The sequence below is a fragment of the Carcharhinus amblyrhynchos genome, chromosome 26, assembly GCF_965287045.1.
Source record: "Carcharhinus amblyrhynchos chromosome 26, sCarAmb.v2.hapA, whole genome shotgun sequence".
Classification (NCBI taxonomy): Eukaryota; Metazoa; Chordata; class Chondrichthyes; order Carcharhiniformes; family Carcharhinidae; genus Carcharhinus; species Carcharhinus amblyrhynchos.
In genome coordinates this window covers 32,028,623-32,049,664 of record NC_137349.1, presented here as the reverse complement: position 1 = coordinate 32,049,664, position 21,042 = coordinate 32,028,623, and the positions used below count along the sequence as shown (strand labels likewise).

At 41.6% G+C, this 21,042-nt stretch overlaps 1 protein-coding gene across 1 annotated transcript; it reads right to left on the bottom strand.

Moving 5' to 3' along the window:
- Positions 1-1,516: 1,516 nt before the first annotated feature.
- Positions 1,517-16,444, bottom strand: LOC145358667 (perilipin-3-like). Its single transcript, XM_080212888.1, has 8 exons — positions 16,342-16,444; positions 15,987-16,066; positions 11,204-11,399; positions 9,858-9,940; positions 8,260-8,545; positions 7,075-7,262; positions 2,862-3,002; positions 1,517-1,956 (listed from the first exon to the last, which is right to left on the bottom strand). Exons 2-8 carry the CDS (start codon positions 16,056-16,058, stop codon positions 1,600-1,602), a joined length of 1,323 nt encoding a protein of 440 aa, XP_080069014.1. The 5' UTR covers positions 16,059-16,066; positions 16,342-16,444; the 3' UTR covers positions 1,517-1,599.
- Between the last annotated feature and the right edge of the window lie 4,598 nt (positions 16,445-21,042).

Genomic DNA, 21,042 nt, shown 5'->3' with positions numbered 1-21,042 from the left:
CATCATTCTATTATGCTGCTGTTTAATGCAGCCTCAGAAAAAAAGATGGAAAACCACATTCTTGCATTTATATGGTGCCAAAGGACATCCTCAGGTGCATCACAACCAATGAAGGACTTCAAGTCTAGTGGTAACACAAGAAACAGCATCAAATTTGCATAGTGATGTTTTTAAGATGGGTGCTCTCTCTCTCATGATCAACATTATCACTCAATTTCTTCAAAATAGTCATGGGATCTTTAATGTATAGCAAGAGGGGACCTTGGTGTCTCATCCAAAAGATGGCAGTAATGCAGTCCTTCAGTAATGAAGGGCCAGCACAGTGGTTAGCCCTGCTACCACTGTCAGAGACCCAGATTCAACTCCTGGCTTGGGTCAGTGTGGGCTTCCTCTGGCTCCTTCCCACAGCCTGAAAGATGTACTATTTATGTGCATTGGCTATGCTAAATTCTCCCTCAGTGTACCCAAACAAGAGCTGGAATATGACTAGGGGATTTTCACAACAACTTCATTGCAGTTTTAATGTAAGCCTACATGTGATGCCAATAAAGTACAGCAAGGCATCAGCCCAAATTTGTGTACGTTTTAATAAGGTTACTGAGCTGCTGCATTAGAAATAAAGTTGCCACTAGTTATGACAATGTAGTGGCTAGATTAAAGACTCCAAGTGCATTCCTGGCTTCAATGTATTCAGGAATAATGGGATACAGGGTTAGAAAAATTTGGCTAAAAATTGAATTATATTTCAAGATTTCAAAGATTCATTTCTTAACTTAGAGCTGGGGTTTTTGTTAATATTTTATGTTAAAGTTGTGGAAAGAGACAAAGAAAACCAAAAGGTCAAATAGTGACCTGGAAGAGATCCCAGGGACCTAGGCACAGGTATGTGGGAAAACACCTCAAGAGAAATAATGAACAATGATTGGACTCAAGGAAATAGTCCAATTTGGTACAGAATGTGGTTGAACAGACAAGGTTAATGGCACATACATGTACAGAGGGGGAAACAAGGGAAAGTTGGATGAGTACTCAAATCCTCCTAGACTAGGTCAGATGCTGAGGTTAATTACAATGTAGATAAAGAAACTCTGGATCATGTCAGAATTGCAAATGTTACACTGAGGGATAACCCTGACAACTGTTAAGACAAAAATCAACCTTCAGTTGTGGGGGTAACTGAATGTCATGTCAAAATTAGGACTATATCAGATGGAGATGGAGCAGTGGGGAAAATGGCTCATTTTATTGCTGGAGAGAAGTATGCAGTGGGATTCCAAGGTTTGGTATTAGGAACAATTCCCTTGTTGTATAAATTCTGGACTTTGTAGGACTGTTATGCCTCAATTTCCACCCTCTAGGTGCCATTATCCAATAAAATTCAATAATTGCACAATATGGCAGCAAGAGTCCATAAAATGCTTTACCCAAATGGTGAGGGGGAAAAACACCTTTAACAAGATTGTTGGATTATAGCAATTACTCAGACTGAAAACAAGTGATGAAAATTCATGCTGTTTATTCATAGCTTTCCACTAAATTATACAAAATGAGATAGTTTAGACAAGATTAATCATTTAGAATAGATATAGGCAAGTTGCATTATTCTTGAACTGTATCCATTGCAATCTCCTCTGACTCAGGCAATTGTGGGATAAATGGACCCACCAGCCAGTTGAGGGGAGTGTTGTGAAGCACATAGTCCATCACCCCATCCATGGACTCCCGGATCTTCAGCATTTGCTCTCGGCTCTGTGCCAGGAGCTGCCCAGAGAGATCACTGAAGGAATTGGCAGAGGAGAACGAGGTGTGGATGGTCTCTGCAGTGTTGCGGATCTGCTGCATTTTCTCTTGAACATGCTGAGGGAGGCCGTGTATGTTTGAAACCAAGGTCCGGCAGGTGGTCTGTAGTTGCTGGGTGAGGTTGTGGGTCATGGTTAGCATTTGGGACTCAAGTTGCTGCAAGACAAAAAGAAACACTTGAAATGGAATAAAGATCTATGGACACCCCAGTTAGCCCCCTCACTGGAGCTAAACTACAATCAGTAATGTTTTGGATAAAGATGAATGGATTGTATGGAACTAAGAACCACTGGTAGCCTAGCAGGAAAATGAATAGTGAAATCTCCAGCATTTAAGTGACTGTTTAAAATATCCAAACTGGGCTTAAAGTCCATTATTCTTTCATCTTACCACTCCTAAATGCTATAGTTTGATATGTACAATAAGCCATTCAAGGTATGAATGAAAACATTCAATCTTGGTGCAAACATCAAACCCAACCTCCAATCTATTGTCTGTCTGTACTTCCCACTGCCTCAAAGCAGCCAGCATAAGGACCCCACATAGTCCAGACATTCTCTTCCACCTTCTGCTGTCAGGAAAAGAGCTACAAAGAGGTGAAATACCAACTGACTCAGCTTCTTCCCTGTTGTCAAACTGACTGGACCTAGCTTGCATTAAGTTGATCTTTCTCAGCACTAATTACATTCTGCACTCTTGTTTTTTTCTATGAACAATATGCTCTGTATAGCAAAGGAAGAAATGTGACCAAAATCAAAAAGTTTGATAGGGATTGAATTACCATTAAATGGGAGTCACTATTGGCACTGTACTGACATCCAAGCCAATGCCACACTACCATGGCAGCAGGACTAGCCTATTTGATTATAAGGGCTCAACTTTAACAATTGAAATAAAAAAGGATAACTCTTGAGCACTCCAAGGAACTGAAAGTTTGATGGCATTTGGATTCAAATTTATTCAGCCTGGATTAGTTCATCTTAGCAATAAAGTTTTATCAAATAGCTGCTGCAATTTAGCAAACATATTCCATACTCTCCTGGCCCAATTTCTGTTCTTACCTCTGGTTTCTGAGGCTCTCCACCCTCCACTTGAGCTTTTGGTTGATTTTTCTGCCAGTTGTCCCAGGTCTGATGCAATTTCTCTTGGACCTCATGCAGCTTCTGATTTGCTGAATCTACTCCTTTCTTAGCCAATTCAATCTGCAAATATAGTTGGTAATAAAAACATGAAAAATTGGAATTGGTAGCTCCCAGTAGTGTTGCCATGACATTGTCAGCTTAAGGACAAGTGACTTCAGTTTTTATTGGTCTTAGATTGGACCCAAGTTAGCAAAATGCATTGCATAGGATTTTACAGCAGTCTAGACAAAATTAAAATTGAAACATTGAGGCTGGATTCTCTAACCTCACCTGCAGCAGAGGGGAGTTTTGGCCAAGTGCCAAATTCTCCATCCTCAGGCCATAGCAATGGGATTAGAGAATTCTGGCCAAAATCTCAGGTTCAGGTGTCAGGAAGGGATGGCACCAATTTCTAGAATTACCTTGGGGAGTTCAATAAGCCAACATTCTGCTTAATTATGGAGAACTTAAAAACTCAATACCATGGAAAGACAACATGGGGCTTTCAAATGTTACATTTTTAGTGTTAAATTTCCATTAGAAACATTATTGCATAGAGTTGAATTAGAATGTATACAAGATGCAGTTGTCTGCCTATCCAATCCATTGAGTTCTACCAGGCCAGATTAAAAGGATGAGCTTTGGCAACAGGACCATTAATTGGAACACATTTGTACAATTCAGTGGTCAGTTGCTATTGAAGGCTAGGTTTTAATCTTGGCTGACCAAGAGATTCCAGCCTAGGCAACAGCACTGCAAGTAAGCCTATCTCCTTGATGTTGTCTTGTCATCCTGTGATGCACAATGCAAGAAGCCACCTCATGTATTGCTTTGCCAGCCATTTGCTCCACTCCCTTGCTTGATCCCCATTGTGGGGTAGAGTCAATCACTGCCACCCTCCCTCCCCCACAATAGTTCAGAAATTGATTACATGTAAATCCTCTTTCAGGAGAGAATTTGCTGCCACTTCCTCCTCAGTTAAATCTCAACCTTGTTTGAGAACATTGTAGCCTGTCCTTCCTGAGGTGTCATACAAAAATATTCTAGCTGAAGACTGAATGTTTTAAGTAATCACAACTTCACTTGCTTAGTATGCAATTCCTCCAATAAAAATCTAGAGTTTTGTTGAAACCACACCATGCCATCTTCTAAGACTTGGATACATATACTCCCAGGTCTGTTCCTGTATCTCTGAAATTACAGCAGTTTGCATTTTGCAAGGAATAATGAGACAAGAGTGTTGCACTTTGAAATGTTAAAGTGACCTTCTAGCTTTGAAATTATGCCATCTACACTGTGCTGTGGTCCTGTCCAGGTCACCAATATATCTTGCTTCCACTACTAAATCCTTGGGAAACACCACTGGAATTGTTCACCCCCTCCCCCATGAGCTTTTTGTTAGTACTTCATTTTGTATTCAAAAACCCATGTGAGGGTGCCATACACTAGATTTTTGCCTCATTTTTAACCTACAATTTTAGGTCTCCTGCCCTTTCACCATCATGAGGAAGGGAGTTTTGTTAAAACTCCTGACCAAACAGCAAATCCAATTCACCTAGCTGAGGTCTTTTCATCTTGGTATCCAGAGAACAATTAACCTTCTAAGGACCAATGCCCTCAAATCTACTGGATGCATAACCAGCTCCCCCCCAATGCCCCAAACACAAGTCCTGCCACTGCACCAGACTTCCAACTGTCAACTTGTACCATTCCTATACTCACTAGCTTTTGACCCTAGGAGGAATCTAGGAATTACACCCTTAAGCAGCATGGCAATTCATTTCCTCAAACTCCAGAAACCCTGCAAGAGCCAACCAGGCCCCCCAATCACAAGATCTTGAGTGCAAAAGGAGGCCACTCAGTCCATCAAGCCTGCACCAACAATCCCATCCAGGCCCTATCCCCTTAACCCCATGTATTTACCCTGCTAGTCCGACACCAAGCAGCAATTTAGTATGGCCATATCAATGTAACCCACACTACTGGCCATTTATTCCCTTCATATATATCCAATCTTCCAACCACTGTTTCTACACTTGGAACAAAATTACAGCACAGGAACAGGCCCTTTGGCCTTCCAAGCCTGCACCAACCATACTGCCTGACTGAACTAAAAGCCCTCTACTCTTTGGGGACCATATCTTATTCCCATCCTATTCTTGTATTGGTCAAGATACCCCTTAACTCATTTGCATCTGCTTCCACTGTCTGCCCTGAGTTTCAGGCCCCCACCAGCCTGTAAAAAGCTTGCCCCTTAAAGCTATACTGCTTAGTAACTGACTTCCACCTTGGGAAAAAGCTTCTGACTATCCATGCCCCTCATCTTGTAGGCCTATCAGGTCACCCCTCAATCTCCATCATTCTGGTGATAACAAACCAAGTTTCTCTAACCTCTCCTCAGTTCTCCATACCAGGCAACATCCTGATAAATCTTTTCTGTACCCCTCCAAAGTCACCACACCTTTTTAGTAGTGTGGCAACCAGAATTGAACACTAAGCACAGCCCAACTAAGGTTCCATAAAGCTGGAACATGCCCCAGCCAATGAAGGCAAACATGCTGTATGCGTGACTATTTTCTCCACTTGCATTGCCACTCGTGTACCCAAACACCCAGATCACTGCCTATTACTCTTAAGGGCTCTGCCATTTGCTGTATATTTCCTATCTGTATTAGGCTTTCCAAAATGCATTACCTCACTTTGTGGCCCTGTACAGTTATTTGCCCTGCACTGAAAATCTGTTACTTGAGTACAGGAATTTAGGTAGATTGTTGTGGCTGGCAATGTGTGCAGGAGGGAAGGGCTTCAGATTCTTGCAGCATCAAGACTACAATGGGACCACCAAGTTCCCTTCTAAACCACTCACTGTCCTAACTTGCAAATACATCAGTGTTCCTTTGCAGTTGCGGGTCAAAATACTGGAATTCCCTCTTAACAGGATCAATCAACCCACAGAACATGGACCACAGCAATTCAAGGCAGCATCTCACCACCACCTCAAGGGCAACTAGTGATGGGCAATAAATGCTGCCTAGCTAGTGATGTCACTGCCATGAAGGACCAAGAATGCTGTGGGTATGCTTTTGGTTTCCATTTTCAGCACTGGAAGATGGTTACAGTACCACTCATTTTTATGGCCATCAACAGGACAAAAATTCATAGGTATAGAACTTTCTATTGAGTTTAGCTGTGATACAAATTCCAGGAGGTAGTTACATGCCAGGAAATTCAGCTTCCTGAATGGCTGGACTCACTGCAAGGCAATCAAGCTGAGAGTTTGATGAACTGGAGGCATTTCCTGCATGTGCAGTAATGAGAGTGTGATGTCCACATGATAGGACTCTCCAGTCCTCTCCTCTACACAGATAGAATGCAATTTAAGTGTTAATTAAAACAATTTGGATCCCCATGTTATTCTTTAACAAATCTACTTTATTCCTTTGACTAATTACTCATTTATCATGGCCCCTTGGTTGTCCTTTCCCTATATATTGATTCCCATTGCTACTAAGCTACTTGGTGTAACATACTTCTATCTCTGCATAGTGTGGACCTAACAAATTGGATTGATTCTTTCAACAGTAGTACATTCCCAAAACATAACTAATGCAGAAAAAAGGTTCCTTCCATGATTCTTCAAATCCAACTACTATTTACCTAGCTACTGGGTATGAAAGGATAGCAGAACTAGAGGGCACAGCCTCAAAATAAGGGGGGCGCAGTTTAGATTGGAGTTGAAGAGGAACTTCTTCACTCAAAGGGTGGTGAACCTCTGGAATTCTTTGCCTATTGAAGAAGTGGTGGAGGCTACCTCACTGAATATATTTAAGTCACAGGTAGATAGATTTCTGATAGACAAGGGAATTAAGGGTTATGGGGAGAAAGTGGAACTGATCCACTTCAGATCAGCCATGATCTTATTGAATGGCAGGGCAGGCTTGAAGGCCTACTCCTGCTCCTATTTCTTAGGTTAAATTGTGTACTCTGGATAATCAAGTAGGACAAAATCTGTCAGAAGTGACTGGTCACTGAAGCAGCCAAATACCTGGTGAGATAAAAGCTAATCAAGTTTGATCAATAGTAATTTTTCTCTTCCAGAGGTAATAAGCAGGTTACCTCTTATTTTAAGACCACCAGCAGTGTGTATTCTTACCAGATCCATTGTGGTGTGAAGCTGAGCCATGATGTCTTGGCTGCTTTGCCTGGCCTGCTGCATCTTCAGTGTAGAGTGCTGGTAAGCTCGATGACGCACTTTTGAAGATAAAGATCCCAAGCGCACATAGTAACTCTGCTGTTGCGCTGGGGTCACCTCAACACCTTCAGCAGAAGTGGCCAGCTTTGCTGGAACAGGAGGAGTTTATGATCAAAGAGTGCTATTCAAAAAGCAATCCTGGCAATAATTATTCATCTATGCATCAAAGTGCAAGCATCCCAGGTATACATGGTCCACAAAGATAAGCCAACCACCCTGCTCAATACATGGAAGTTGGTGCTAACAAGAGCTTAGTCATTATTTACATTTAATGTAGAGATTGAGATTTCAGATGAGCAATAAGGTAAAGGGTAATAGGGATAGTGGATGTACAGGGCATGTTCTGATCAGCCATGTTAAACAATGGAGCAGGCTCAATGGCCCACTTGTTCCCCACATTATGTTTGTCCTAGACTCATTACAACCTCAGCTCAAACAAATTAGCACTGAATTCTAGATGAGCAAATGCCCTTGGAGCATGGCTTCAGTCAAGTTATTGGAAGTTAGAGAGCTTTCCACAGGCTAAAGTCACACCTAGCACAAAAGATGAGTACAGTGTTGGAGGCAAATTATTTCAGCTGAAGGATACTGCTCTACAGCAACCATCTCAAGTCACCTTTCCTTGAGCATTCAATGGTATCAAAATTCCTCCATAGCCAAAGGGCAATAGTATTGACCAGAAACAATTGGATAAGCTACACAATATTGTAGCTATAGGTCAGAGGTTAGGTACATGGTGCTATAACTAAACCTCTTGTTTTGCCACCATATCACCCAGACAAAGTGGCCTATTTGACAGGGTGGCTAATGTATTATCTATAGGATGTACTGCAGCCACCTGTCAAGATTTTTGATTTAGTGACCTGTTTAATGGGATCAATATTAAAATGCTACTTTGGATTTTCTGCTTGTAGTTTAGTGATATATAGCAGTACCAATACACAATGTTCTGCATGAAGGTTGACATTAGTCTATGATGGATGGATTTGTACTTGACAACTTCACTGCTTAGGTCAAGGCACACAACATGCAAATTGAAATACAAAAACATTTGTATGGGAGGTAACAAAATGAATTCTTTCTTACCCAGCTCCTCCTCAGTCATAGGAAGATAATGATCAACCATCTCTTCAGATTTATTGAGTGCACTGTCCACCCCAGTGACCACCAACTGCCCTACTCTGGATGCCATGACAGTGTTAACTCCTTCAGCCATTATAGTCTTGGTCTTTTCAATGCCACCATGCACTGTCCCCTTGGCCATGTCCACTACACCAGTCACTGTATTTTTAGCCCCAGTCACTGTGTTGGAGACAGCATCTTTGGCTCCAGTTATTGTAGATGAAACCAGCTCTTTGGTATCAGCAACAACCTGTAAAGAGGATAATTCAATACATTGAGACAAAGTGATCAAATGAAAACAATATGAATATTTCCTGGTCTAGACAGCACAGGATGGTCAGGCTTGAATTCTCATGGAGACACTGACACTTGGGTGTCTGCAATACAAAAAAGCCAAAACTCCATCTACATGTATATTACAGCTGCCACTGAACCCAGTCACCACCATTGTTGCACAGCCATGGTTCCCAGAGGCAAGACAATATTTGTTTTTACAGTAGGCATTTTGTGCAATGCAATGAATAATCAATATTGTCAATTTATTTGATGCAGAGCTCTGGCATTAATCTAGGTTGTGCTTACATTGAATCCATAATCTGACCAAAGCAAGAATGTCAGCTTCCTAACCCACACATGGTCACCTCAGCTGGTGTATTCACATTACCTGATGAATGGTTGATCTGATCTAGTCACTGACTGAATTTAACTAAATGCTTAGACAAGAGAAGACCAATGTACAATTAAAGACAAATTAATTGCTAGTAAAGGACAATGAAGGAAGCTGGCAACAATGAAATTGAAAGATGGCACTTTTAGTTCAGCAGATTCAGTACAGATATGGACCAAGATCAAATGGAAATTTAAATGTGGAAGTTAGAGCTCTGGGGAATGGGACTAGCAGAGATCCCACTGTACTGGCATGCTGTGCTTTAGCCCTTATTGATCATAATTTAGGTGGCACAGTGGCAAGTACTACTGTCTGTGCCAGGTTAGATGCCTAACTTGGGTCAGTGTTGGGTGTTTGCATAAACTGTGGGTTTCCTCCCACAATCCAAAGATCTGCAGGTTAGGTGGACTGGCCATGCTAGATTTCCCCCTTAGTGTCAGGGAACTAACTAGGGCAAATGCCTGGGGAATAGACCCTGGGTGGGATTGTGGTCAGTGCAGACTCAATGGGCTGAGTGGCCTCCTTATGCACTGTAAGATTCTGAAATATCTTCAGAGGGAGATGGTCAAATGTCACAGACAATAATCCACGGACCCCAGTGAGTGAGATTGTTCAGATCCCACTACAATAGTTGGTGGAATTTAAATTCAATTAGTAAGTTTGGAATATAAAACTGATCTTAGTAATAGTGATCATAATGTTTCTTTGGGAAAGGAACTCTGCCATCCTTACCCATTCTGACCTACTTATGGCTCAAGATCTGTATGTGGTTGACCAACTGCCTCAAAGTCACTTGGTTCAAGGACAATTAAGGATTGGCAATTAAATACTGGCACTTGTCAGTGATGCCCATAAGAATAAAATAATCTGCAGTGTCATTGGAGATGATCCTTACCTGGGGTGTGGACTGTTGAAGAATTGGAAGCTTCTCTTCCAGTTTATCCAAGCTTTTACAGGCAAATTCATTAGCGGCTGCAACTGAACATAGAAGAACCTTCACTTAGAGACAAATACATGTAAAGTGTTCACACTCTAGCTAAAAACCCAAATCATGAAACTTCATTAGAATACTGAAATCTTAAAGCCATTGCTTTTTACTCCTTGTAAAAATACCACAATCAAGTCAGTGACTGTTATTTGCTTGGTCACGCCAGAGAAAAATTAAGTTGGAAGCTTGAGCCTGAATTAAGCAGAGGTCAGTTATAATCACTAGTTGTATTAAGAAATGATCACATTTAAGTTAGCTACCGGCCAATATTTAGTGAAGTTACATATCAATTTGTCAGTCACAATTGAATAACCTGGACCACAGCCATATTATGTTGCAATGGTAGTTGACAGTTTAATCCACCTTATCCATGTAACAAAGGCAAGCTGAGCTGATAAGTGGCTCACAATTGGAGATATCAAAGTGCTTTATACAGTGATGGTTTCCCTAAAAGGGGAAGATAAATGGACTGCATGGCTTCCTGCTGCCATGGCCCAGGTTTCTAAGTCGGCATATGATTTGTTCTGTGGCAAACATTTACTAGTTTGTCAAGACAATTGCATTTTCCCCCTCAATAGTGCTCAGGAATATCTTTTGCCAGACAAAGGAGATATGGGGCCTTGATGTAGCATCCCCCAGAATGGATGGAAGTCTCAACCTAGATAATGTACTCCAATCCCCTCCAGTGGGTATGGGGGGGTGGGGGAAGTGAGCTGGACAGTCATTTTTACACCTCAAATTGCCACTTTGGACTTTTCTTCCTTGCTTAGCAAGATGTTTTACATATTTTTGTGCCAAACTTTATCCTTCCAAAATTTGCCAATTCTTTTGAATAAGGTTGGGCAAGCCAGAAGACATAATTCCCCATTTCTGGCTTAGGGCACAAACCCAAGATCACTTCATGTGACAGTTAATTGCTGTCACAGCTGGTTTGGATGAAGTAAAAAGTCCTCAAAGAAAATATAATTTGCATTTAAAATTCAGGATCATTTTCATTATTGCCATGCCCAAGTTCAACTCTAAAGAACAAGAACATTACAGCACTGAAACAGGCCCCTTTGGCCCTCCAAGCCTGCACCATGCTGCCCAAATTAAAAATCCCTACCCTTCCCAGGACCACATCCTATTCATGTTCCATCAGCTTATTACAGGCTTGAACAAACTGAGGGAAAAACATCCCATATCAGATTGGGGTGAAAAAGCGTGGGGTGATTTTTAATCCCAAATCAAATTATTGCATGCTCCAATCTTACTTTGAGGTTCCAGTTTGTCTATTATTGGTTTGGCGCTGCTGACAGCCACAGCCGAAATAGTCTTCACTCCCTGCTCAGCAACATCACAGACAGTCTTCACATATGGGTGGTTCTCCTTGGTGTTGTTGTACACAGTTGACACCATATCATAGGCTGAGCTCACAAGAGGCAGGTTGGTCACTCGGCTCACCACATTCTGAAATACACAAGTCATGGAATTACTAAATCACAATTCATTCTAATGATGCAATGGGAGACAACCTCAGTACCAGGCTTGCCAATTCTGGCTGGATAGATTTAGACAGGTTCCATTCCTTTCTTCTTGCTCCCCCTGCCCCAGACTCGAGAGAAGTAGGAGTAGGCCATTTGAATTTGCTCTACTATTCATTTTGATTGCATTCAATATCCCGATTCCCCTTTCTCCCATATCCCGAGTCAAGAGCTATATCTAATTTTTCTTGAAATCAGATGTTTGGCCTCAACTACACTGTTGAATTCACCACCACATTCACTGCTCTGGGTGAAGGAATTTCTCCTCACTTCAGTTCTAAAAGGCATACCTCTTACCTCAAGATATGAGGTCTAGTCCTGGACTCTTGTAAAATTAATACTTATGTCTGTACTAAGTATTTCAAATTATGCACAAACATTCTTTCCAAATCTACCCTAGAATTTTATGTTTTTGCAATCCCTTTCATTCTGAACTCTGAATATAATCCTAACTGACTTAGTCTCTCCTCATGAGCCAGTAACCTCAGCCAGGTTGAAAGCAGTGGAGCCTGTGGTTGCCCCACTCCCCCCAGACTGAACCCTGCTTCTGCCTCAGACAGCAAGAATGGGGCCCCTCTACACTTCTGTCTTACTGGACAAGCAACCCAAAAATCTCCAGGGCCTGCAGAGAGCACAGACCTCAGACCTCAGCTCTTGGGGTCACCATTATCAGATACATGTCTGTAGGAACTACTGAACTTCTCGCAACTGTCCATTCAGTATATCTGTTACTATTTTGCATATCCCAAATCCCCTGGATTGCTTTCAATGGGTATTGAAAAGGAAGATTCCAGGATCTCTGTTGTGGAGAAGATGTTAGAATTGATTAACAAAGTTTAGCCAGGCACTTGACCCAATGAGTCTGTATGGGTTTGCAAAATCATGTTTAACCCATTCATTGGAGTTTTTTGAAGGAGCAACATATGGAAATGTTACAATTGATTTCTAGAAGGCATTTAATAAAGGTGCCATAAGAATGTGGAAGATAGTATAGGAGTTAAAGGAGTCTCCAACACTGCACTGCAGAAGGTCCCACATGAATCATGCTGAAAATCAGTGGGTGGGGCTCAGTTCCACTAGAAAGACCAGCAGCATAGTGTAGAACAAGCCATTGCACATGCACTGTTAGATCAGAGAATGGCACATGTGCTGTGACCCTGCACTGCTGGCCAGCCACAATTCCTGCATCACTTTCCACCAATTGCCCTCCTGGGGCCCCACCTCCTTGGCACTGTTTAGAAGAATGAGTCACTTAATTGACATATACAAGATCCTGAATAGTCTTGACAAGGTGGATATGGAAGGGAGGTTTCCTGTTGTGGGTGAGTCCAGAAGGGGCACTGTTTCAAAATTTAGGGGAAAATAGAAAAGGAGAATTTTGAGGGTTGTGACTTTGGAATTTTATCTCAGAAGGCAGTCATTGACTATTTTAAAGGTGGAAGTGGATACTGGTTAGGCAGGGGAATCAAGGGTAATCAGGATAGATGGAAATGTAGAACTTGAAAGAATGTATCAGCCAAGTGGCAGAGCAAGCTCAAGGGACCAAACAGCCAGCTTGTTCTAATTCACATGATTGAGTTACATACTGCCATGATAACTGAAATTATTCCCAATGTGTCAGCTGAAAAGGTAAACATTGACAGATGTCAGACAAGATATCTGCTTTCCACCCAAATAAAAGAGCACTTACAAAAGCTGTGTACACCAAGTTCAGTACACTTATTCTAGTGAGATCTACCTGCCTTTCTATTCCCCAGTTATGAGCTTACTTTTATAGTCCAAGATTGCTTATTTTGGCAATTCTCATCTTCATTTTCTATGAAGTACCTTAACTATGAGATTTCTAGAACTGGGGCAACCAAAGGTGTTGCCTCAGTGATGGAGCAATTAAATGAGATGCACAAAGAACCTGAATTAGAGAAATGCAAATACCTGGCAGGGTTGTGGGACTGGAGGAGCTTTATTCCAAAATCAATTCATCATCCAAGAGGCCTTTTCATTCCTGTTCCCAATGTTATCATCCACAACTTCAATTGCACAGGTCTTTATCCATTTACTTTGCAAGCTTCATCTGCCTTATTTTGGTGCAGTTCTTCAAAATGTTATTCCCACTTGCCAATCAATTCCAGTTATCCCACTGTGCTGTGGCCCTCCTAAGCCATTTTAGTCATTGGATGACTTGTGACCTTTTGCGTAATCTTTCTCTGGACCTTCTGAGCTGCCTGACTCAGCAAGAGGAAGGGCCTGGACTTACTCATGTGCTTCTCACCACAAGTGACTGTTTTTATACTGAAAATGTCACCATGTCAGGAACAAGACTTTAGGTACCTCAGCCCTGCCATGATACCTCCTCAAACCCTCCTGCCCACAACAGCACAAAATTAGTGCCAGGACACTATTTGGCCCACAGAATCCATGCCAGTTCTCTGTCCAGCAATCCAGTCAGCCCATGTGCCTGCTTTATAACCCTGATATCCTCCACTTCATTTTGATAGTGATGTTACAACTGGATGGGGAAGCAGCCAGAATGGAACCCAAGCTCAAAAAAGAACCACAACTTTTACTTTGTTCTTCCACATTTGAAGTCAATGACTGCTAATTAGTTTAAAAAGCACCAGTGTGGAAAAATTAATTACAGTAGCATTTACTATTTACCATCATAGAATCCTGATGATATTTGGCTCATCGAGTCTGCACTGACCACAGCTTAGGCTTTAAGCCTATGACCATGTATTTACCCTGCTAATTTCCTTGACACTAAGGGGCAATTTAGTATGGCCAATCAACCCAACCTGCACATCTCTGGACTGTGCAAGGGAAACCTGAGCACCCAGAGGAAATCCATGCAGACATGCAATGTGAAACACCACAGTGACTAGAATTGAACCCAGTTCCCTGTCATTTTGAGGCAGCATTGCTAGTCACCGTCACCCTTTGGCTTAGCAAATTATATAGGTTTAACTAGATGGCAAAGTACATTTGAAGGTACAATGTATTGTGGATTGCTCCTCTGAATCCCCTTTATAGCAGTTCACAATCCAGATTGTGAATGACACCTTTCTCTCCATTTTTAAAGTTATTCTGTTCTAGGATTTTGTACAAACCCTTTCACTGTTGTACAAGTTCTGAAAGCTAGACAATACTTCATTTCTTCCCAATTACTTTATTTGCTCAGTGTAGCAAGACATTACAAACTTTAGGATTTGAATTCTTTTTCTAGTATTCTCAATCAATTGCTTCTCCATCGAGCAGGATACCGTTCCTGGACCCCCAGCATGCCAGATCAAAGGGCAATTTGCTTACACATTACTCCATTGTACAGCTTTGCTTAGGGGAGCTGGTCATTTCTCTAGCTTCTTCTGGCAGAGAATTAAGCAAGCCGTCCACTGCTCAGTGGTCTGTCCACAGCTGCCTCTAATTTCCAGCTAAAATCAGGAGAAAAAAAGCTTTTTGCTTCACCTTACTAGGGCCTCTAGTTGTTAAGCGACTATATTTACCTTTACACCACAGCTCGCTAAACAAACATCTTTGTCCAAATATGAACAAAGCCTATACTTGCATTTTTTTCTAGGCACAAACATTAAAGCAAACCCACTTAATATTTTAAGCTTTGACAGAGGGTCACCCAGACTTGAAACGTCAGCTTTTCTCTGAGAGGTTGCCAGACCTGCTGAGATTTTCTAGCTTTTTTTTGGTCCCACACAAATAGAACTCAACTACTTTTGGTTTCTAAATAACATGTGCCCCATTGCTCTTGGCATCTGATAATAGGATCATGTGCCCATCTTGTCTAAAGACTACACTCTTGTATACTTGCAGCAAATCTTTTATCCAAGTAATAGCGTCATCATCTTCCCAAATAGCTTTTGTAGCCTAAATTCCCCATCTTTGATGCCATTCTAATAAATTTCTTCTACATGCACTCAAGGGTATTCACATTAAGTGTGGCAACCAGAACAGGATTCTCAAATTGTGGCCTGACCAGAGAATTATAACAGGTTCAACTATAAATTGTCATTTTGCACTAAATCTCTCTAATGAAGGCAAGATCCCATATGCTTTGCTAATTATTGTACCGTACACATGAACCACCAGTGTCCATTTCTCTGAAGCGCTAGATACTCAAGGAAGTTTTAGTTTGGGGGAAGGACAGAATAAGTAGAACTAGAGGGGCCAAGTGCTTCTTAAAGTAGGTGAAAGGTCACTTGGAAGAAAAATTAGTTTAAAAATCTAAACTTGTCGCTTACATTCTGGTTTTACGTTGAATATTTCCAATATACACCTGATACAAATATGGAACTTATTTTAAGATAATGAATTCGGTCAAAGGTCGCAACAAGTCATTGAAATCAGTGAGTAACTTTCCCCGAGAAGGGCGGAGAGCAGTTCCTGGACTCTTGGTCTCGAACTCGTGATAGTTGGATCATTGTCTTGCACACGGCAAGGGTTTTCCCGCAGCAGTAACTAGTCTAAAGGTTACTAAGTCATAGTTACAAATCCACACTTTCAGTACCTGTTGTTCCCCATTCTCTTGAGGCTCGGATGGTTTGGAGACCTCGATGTTTTCTGCTACTTCTGACGCCATAACGATATCTAATGGAAATAAATTGGAATTAAATTAAAACAATAAACCAGTTAGCTTAACTCGCAATCCAGCAACTGCCGAGGATAGGATAATGCCGGAGTCAGGATGCTTTTTCACCGATTTAAGCCAACGTCTGGGGGAAAGAGAGAGTTAGAACAACTTTTACTGTAACAAGTTAAGGGAAATCCCACAATAGAAAGTTCGCTAAAGTTAAAATACACCAGGAGTTGAATAATAAATGATCCATCAGACATGTTGGACCATAAAGACAACTGAAACTTACAAAGTAAACAGGCAAAAAAAACTTCGCAATTAACCAATTTGTCTTAAGACCGTTCCCAACTCTCGATTCTCCGCACAATTCACACAGGGTCACAGCAGCGGAATTAAATAACTACCATCGGGGCGGCCACAACTAGGATTGACAATAGATCTGCCCAATCTACACAAAGAGTGACATTTAACGAGGCAATCAAAGAGGACAGAGGCGTGTCTTGGTTCACGTCGATCTGGGCTGAGTACAAGCCTGAAGTCACGCAATGTGGACGAATGACTTGCAGTCAGCCTGGAGGAGTTTGGCAAACAGGTTAGACACAAAAACAGGTCAAAGTGCAACAGAATACCAATGCTTTCAGCACATTCTAAAGGGATCAAAGAATATGAGGGAATATGGGATCACAATATTGATTTGATTTGAATGATTATTGTCACACGTATTAGTATACAGTGAAAAGTATTGTTTCTTGCGCCCTATACAGACAAAGCATATCGTTCATAGAGAAGGAAAGGAGACAGTGCGGAATGTATTGTTATAGTCATACTTAGGGTGTAGAGAAAGCTCAAGTTAGCATAAGATAGGTCCATTCAAAAATCTGATGGCAGTGGGGAAGAAGCTGTTCTTGAGTTGGTTGGTACGTAACCTCAGACTTTAGTACCTTTTTCCCAGCGGTAGAAGGTAGAAGAGAGAATGTCCGGGGTGCTTGGGAGTCTCTAATTGTGTTGGCTGCTTTTCCAAAGCAGTGGGAAGTGTGGACAGAGTCAACGGATGAGAGGCTGGTTTGCGCAATGGATTGGATTACATTCACGACCTTTTGCTGTTTCTTATGGTCTTGGGTAGAGCAGGAGCCATACTAAGCTGTCATACAAACAAAACGCTTTCTATGACATGCCAAATTTCCTTAGTCTTCTGAGAAAGTAGAAATGTTGGTGGGCTTTCTTAACTATAGTGTCAGCATGGGGGGACCAGGACAGGTTGTTGGTGATCTGGACACCTAAAAACCATGTCTACTTCATCCCCATTAAATGTAGATAGAGGCACGTTCTTCACTACACTTCCTGAAGTTGATGACTATCTCCTTCATTTTGTTGACATTGCGGGAGGGTTTATTGTCATCACACCAGTTCACCAGATTCTCTGTCTCGTCATTGTTTGAGATCTGACCCACTACAGTGGTGTCATCAGCAAACATGAAAATTGAGTCAGAGGGGAATTTGGCCACCCAGTCATAGGTGTATAAGAATATAGTAAGTGGCTGAGGTCACAGCCTTGTTGGGTATTGGTATTGAGGATGATTGTGGAGGAGGTGTTGTTGCTTATCCTTACTGAATGTGGTCTGTGAGTTGGGAAGTTCAAGATCCAGTCCCAGTCCTGCCAAAACAGACCAATAAAATTGTGAAAAATAAAAAACTGCTGTGATGAATTCTGCAACAATGTCTTGGGACTGAGATTTGTGCTAGATCAGACACCAGCCAGTGGATTTTCCCCTCATTTCCGTTAGCTTTAACTGTATTAGGTGTAGTAGAGGGCCCCTTTAAGGGGTGTGCATTGGGAGGGTCATGTGACCCAATTACCCAATGGGGATAAACACAAGGCTCTTGGTGCAGAGTGTGGGCTTTAGCAGCCAGAGTGGATTCTAGAGTTGGAAGTATTAACATCATAAAAGTACTCTGCATATTTATTGGCTTGTAAATAAATTGGTGTTGTTTGTTTCATATTAACTGTTGGTCCCTAATCCTTCCAATTACTGGCGGTATAGCAGTGTTGTCACTGGACTAATAATCCAGAGACCAAGGGTAATGCTCTGGGGACTGAGGTTCAAATCCCACCCATGGCAGATGATTAAATTTGATTTCAATAAAACTCTCCAATTAAAAGTCTAATGATGACCGTGAAATCAATTTCTATTGTGAATTGTCTTAAAAACCCATCCGTTTCACTAATGTCCTGTAAGGAAGGAAATCTACCGTCCTTATCTGGTCTGGCCTACTTGTGACTCCAGATCCAAAGCAATGTGGTTGACTCTTAAATGTTCACTCAGTTCAAATACAGTTAGGGATGGGCAATAAATAGCCAGTGACATCCAAGTCCACTCAATGAAAAAAAAAGCCTAGAGTTTTTTGACGCAATATTTGATACTGTCTTGATGTCAAGTGCAATCACTCTCTGCTGTACTGAGGTCAAGTGCTGGGCTGTTCCTGGCAGAACTCAACCTGAGCATCAGTGAGCAGGTTATTACTGAACAAGTGTTGCTGAGTGGCACTGGCGATTACACCACACCACCTCCCCCCCCATCACTTTGGTGATCGAGAGTAGACTTTTATGGTGATAATTGGCTGGATTGAATTTGTCCTTTTTATAAACAGGACATACCCAGGCAATTTTCCAAATTGCTGGGTAGATGCCAGTGTTGTGGCTGTACTAGAAGAGCTTGGCTAAATACAATTTATACCCGTGTAAACAAATATTTGACACAAAGCTTTTAGGCAAAAAATGGAAGGGTGGAATTTTCTGCAAATAATATTATCAGGAGGTTGAGAAGTACAAGCTCGATTTTCACCCACATAGCAGGAAACAAAGGTGAAGACAAAATTCTGGATGAAATTTTTAAAAAAAGATCATCGCTTTGTCAACCTCAAAAATATAAAGTTAAAGGCTTTCTCCCAACTGTTGGCAATCATTATCTTCCACATCAAGTTTGAATAAGGAGGATAACTGGCTTTCAAAATTTTCAAAAAGAAATTATTTTGAGAGTAATTTGTTCTAAAAACATGCTTTATCTTTTCTCCCTCTCCTTGAGCAGAAACTGAATTGTCCTGGGCCATTGCCATGAAACTTGTCTCCCTTGAAAAAAAAGTTAAAATTTGTAAATGCTGTTTATTTGCTTATTTTCATTATTTTATACATTTGCAGTGAAATTGAATCATTAACCTATCAAAGGACACATGTAAAGAGGTTTGGCCGTGCTGCCATCTACACAGAAAGTGTGTAGAATCTCCACATCTCATCAATGTGACAAAATGCACTTTGACCGTTTTCATGATTTAAACTTCTCAAACCTGCCTAAGCATCTCCAGGGTTACAGGGTGTTTTGAATATTTTGGGTGTTGGTTCCTGAGAACCAAAGTCAACATTTACATGAAATAATACAGGTTTTTTAAGTCAAAAAAATTAACAGGCTGACTGTTACATGAGATTGACTTTTACTCGGGTAGATGCATGAATAATTCTGTCTATTAGACCATAATAACATAAGATATAGGAGCAGAATTAGGCCATTTGGCCCATCGAGTCTACTCTGCCATTCAATCGTGGCTGATATGATTCTCATCCCCATTTGCCTATCTTCTCCCTGTAACCCTTGATTCCCTTATTGATCAAAAACCTATCTATCTCTGTCTTAAATGCACTCAATGACCTGGCCTCCACAGCACTCTGTGGCAATGAGATTCACCACAATCAGGCTGAAGAAATCCCACCTCATCTCAGTTTTAAAGGAGCATCCCTTCACTCTGAGGTCGTGCCCTCGAGTTCTAGTCTCTCCCACTATTGGAAACACCCTGTCCATGTCCACTCTATCTAGGCCTCTCAGTATTCTGTAAGTTTCAATTAGATCACCCCTTATCCTTCTAAACTCCATTGAGTATAAACCTAGACTCCTCAACCACTCCTCATATCACAAACCCTTCATTCCTGGGGCCATTCTTGTGAACCTCCTCTGGACCCCTCCAAGGCCAGCTCATCCTTCCTTAGGTATGGGATCCAAAACTGCTCACAATATTCCACAGGGAGTCTGACCAAAGCCTTATACAGCCTCAGCAGTACATCTCTGCTCTAGTATTCTAGCCCTCTAGAAATGAATGCTAACATTGAATTTGCCTTCCTAACTGCCAACTAAACCTAAGTCAACACTTCTAAGCTAATTGTTTAATGTGTTGGAAGGAGTGTGGCATGGTGGCACAATGGTTAGCACTGCTGCCTCACAGCGCAAGGGACCTGAGTCCAATTCTGGCCTTGAGTGACTGTCTGTGTGGAGTTTACATGTTCTTCCTGTGTCTGTGTGGGTTTCCTCCAGATGCTTCAGTTTCCCACAGTTTAAAGATGTGGATATTAGGTGAATTGGCCATGCTAAATTGTCCCTTGGTGTTCAGAGATGTGTAGGTTCGGGGGATTGGTGAGATGAATGCAAGGGGTTACAGGGTTAGGGCCTGGTTGGGATTGTTGTTGGTGCACACTTGATGGGCTGAATGGCCTCCTTTTGCACTGTAGGGATTCTATGATTCTATGAATTGTCTGTGAGACACTGAAAAATGCTACATATAAACATTGTGTTCCTTTTTCCATTAGGAAGTCTCACAACACCAGGTTAAAGCCCAACAGGTGAGTGATTTCCTGATGAAGGAGCAGTGCTCCAAAAGCTCGTGATTTCAAATAAACCTGTCGGACTTTAACCTGGTGTTGTGAGACTTCTTACTGTGCCCACCCCAGTCCAACACCGGCACCTCCACATCCTGGCTTCCTTTTCTCATGACAACGCTTGAAAGTTTCTTTTTGCCCTGGTGTTTCAACCAGCCCGCTTTGCTTTAGCGTACACACTGATGGAGTGCTCAGGAATCTCGTTTATTCCATTTAATATACCATTAAATAAAAACTCATCTCCCAGGGAACAGCCTTAGTTTCCCCTATTTAACTCAATATTTTGGAGCC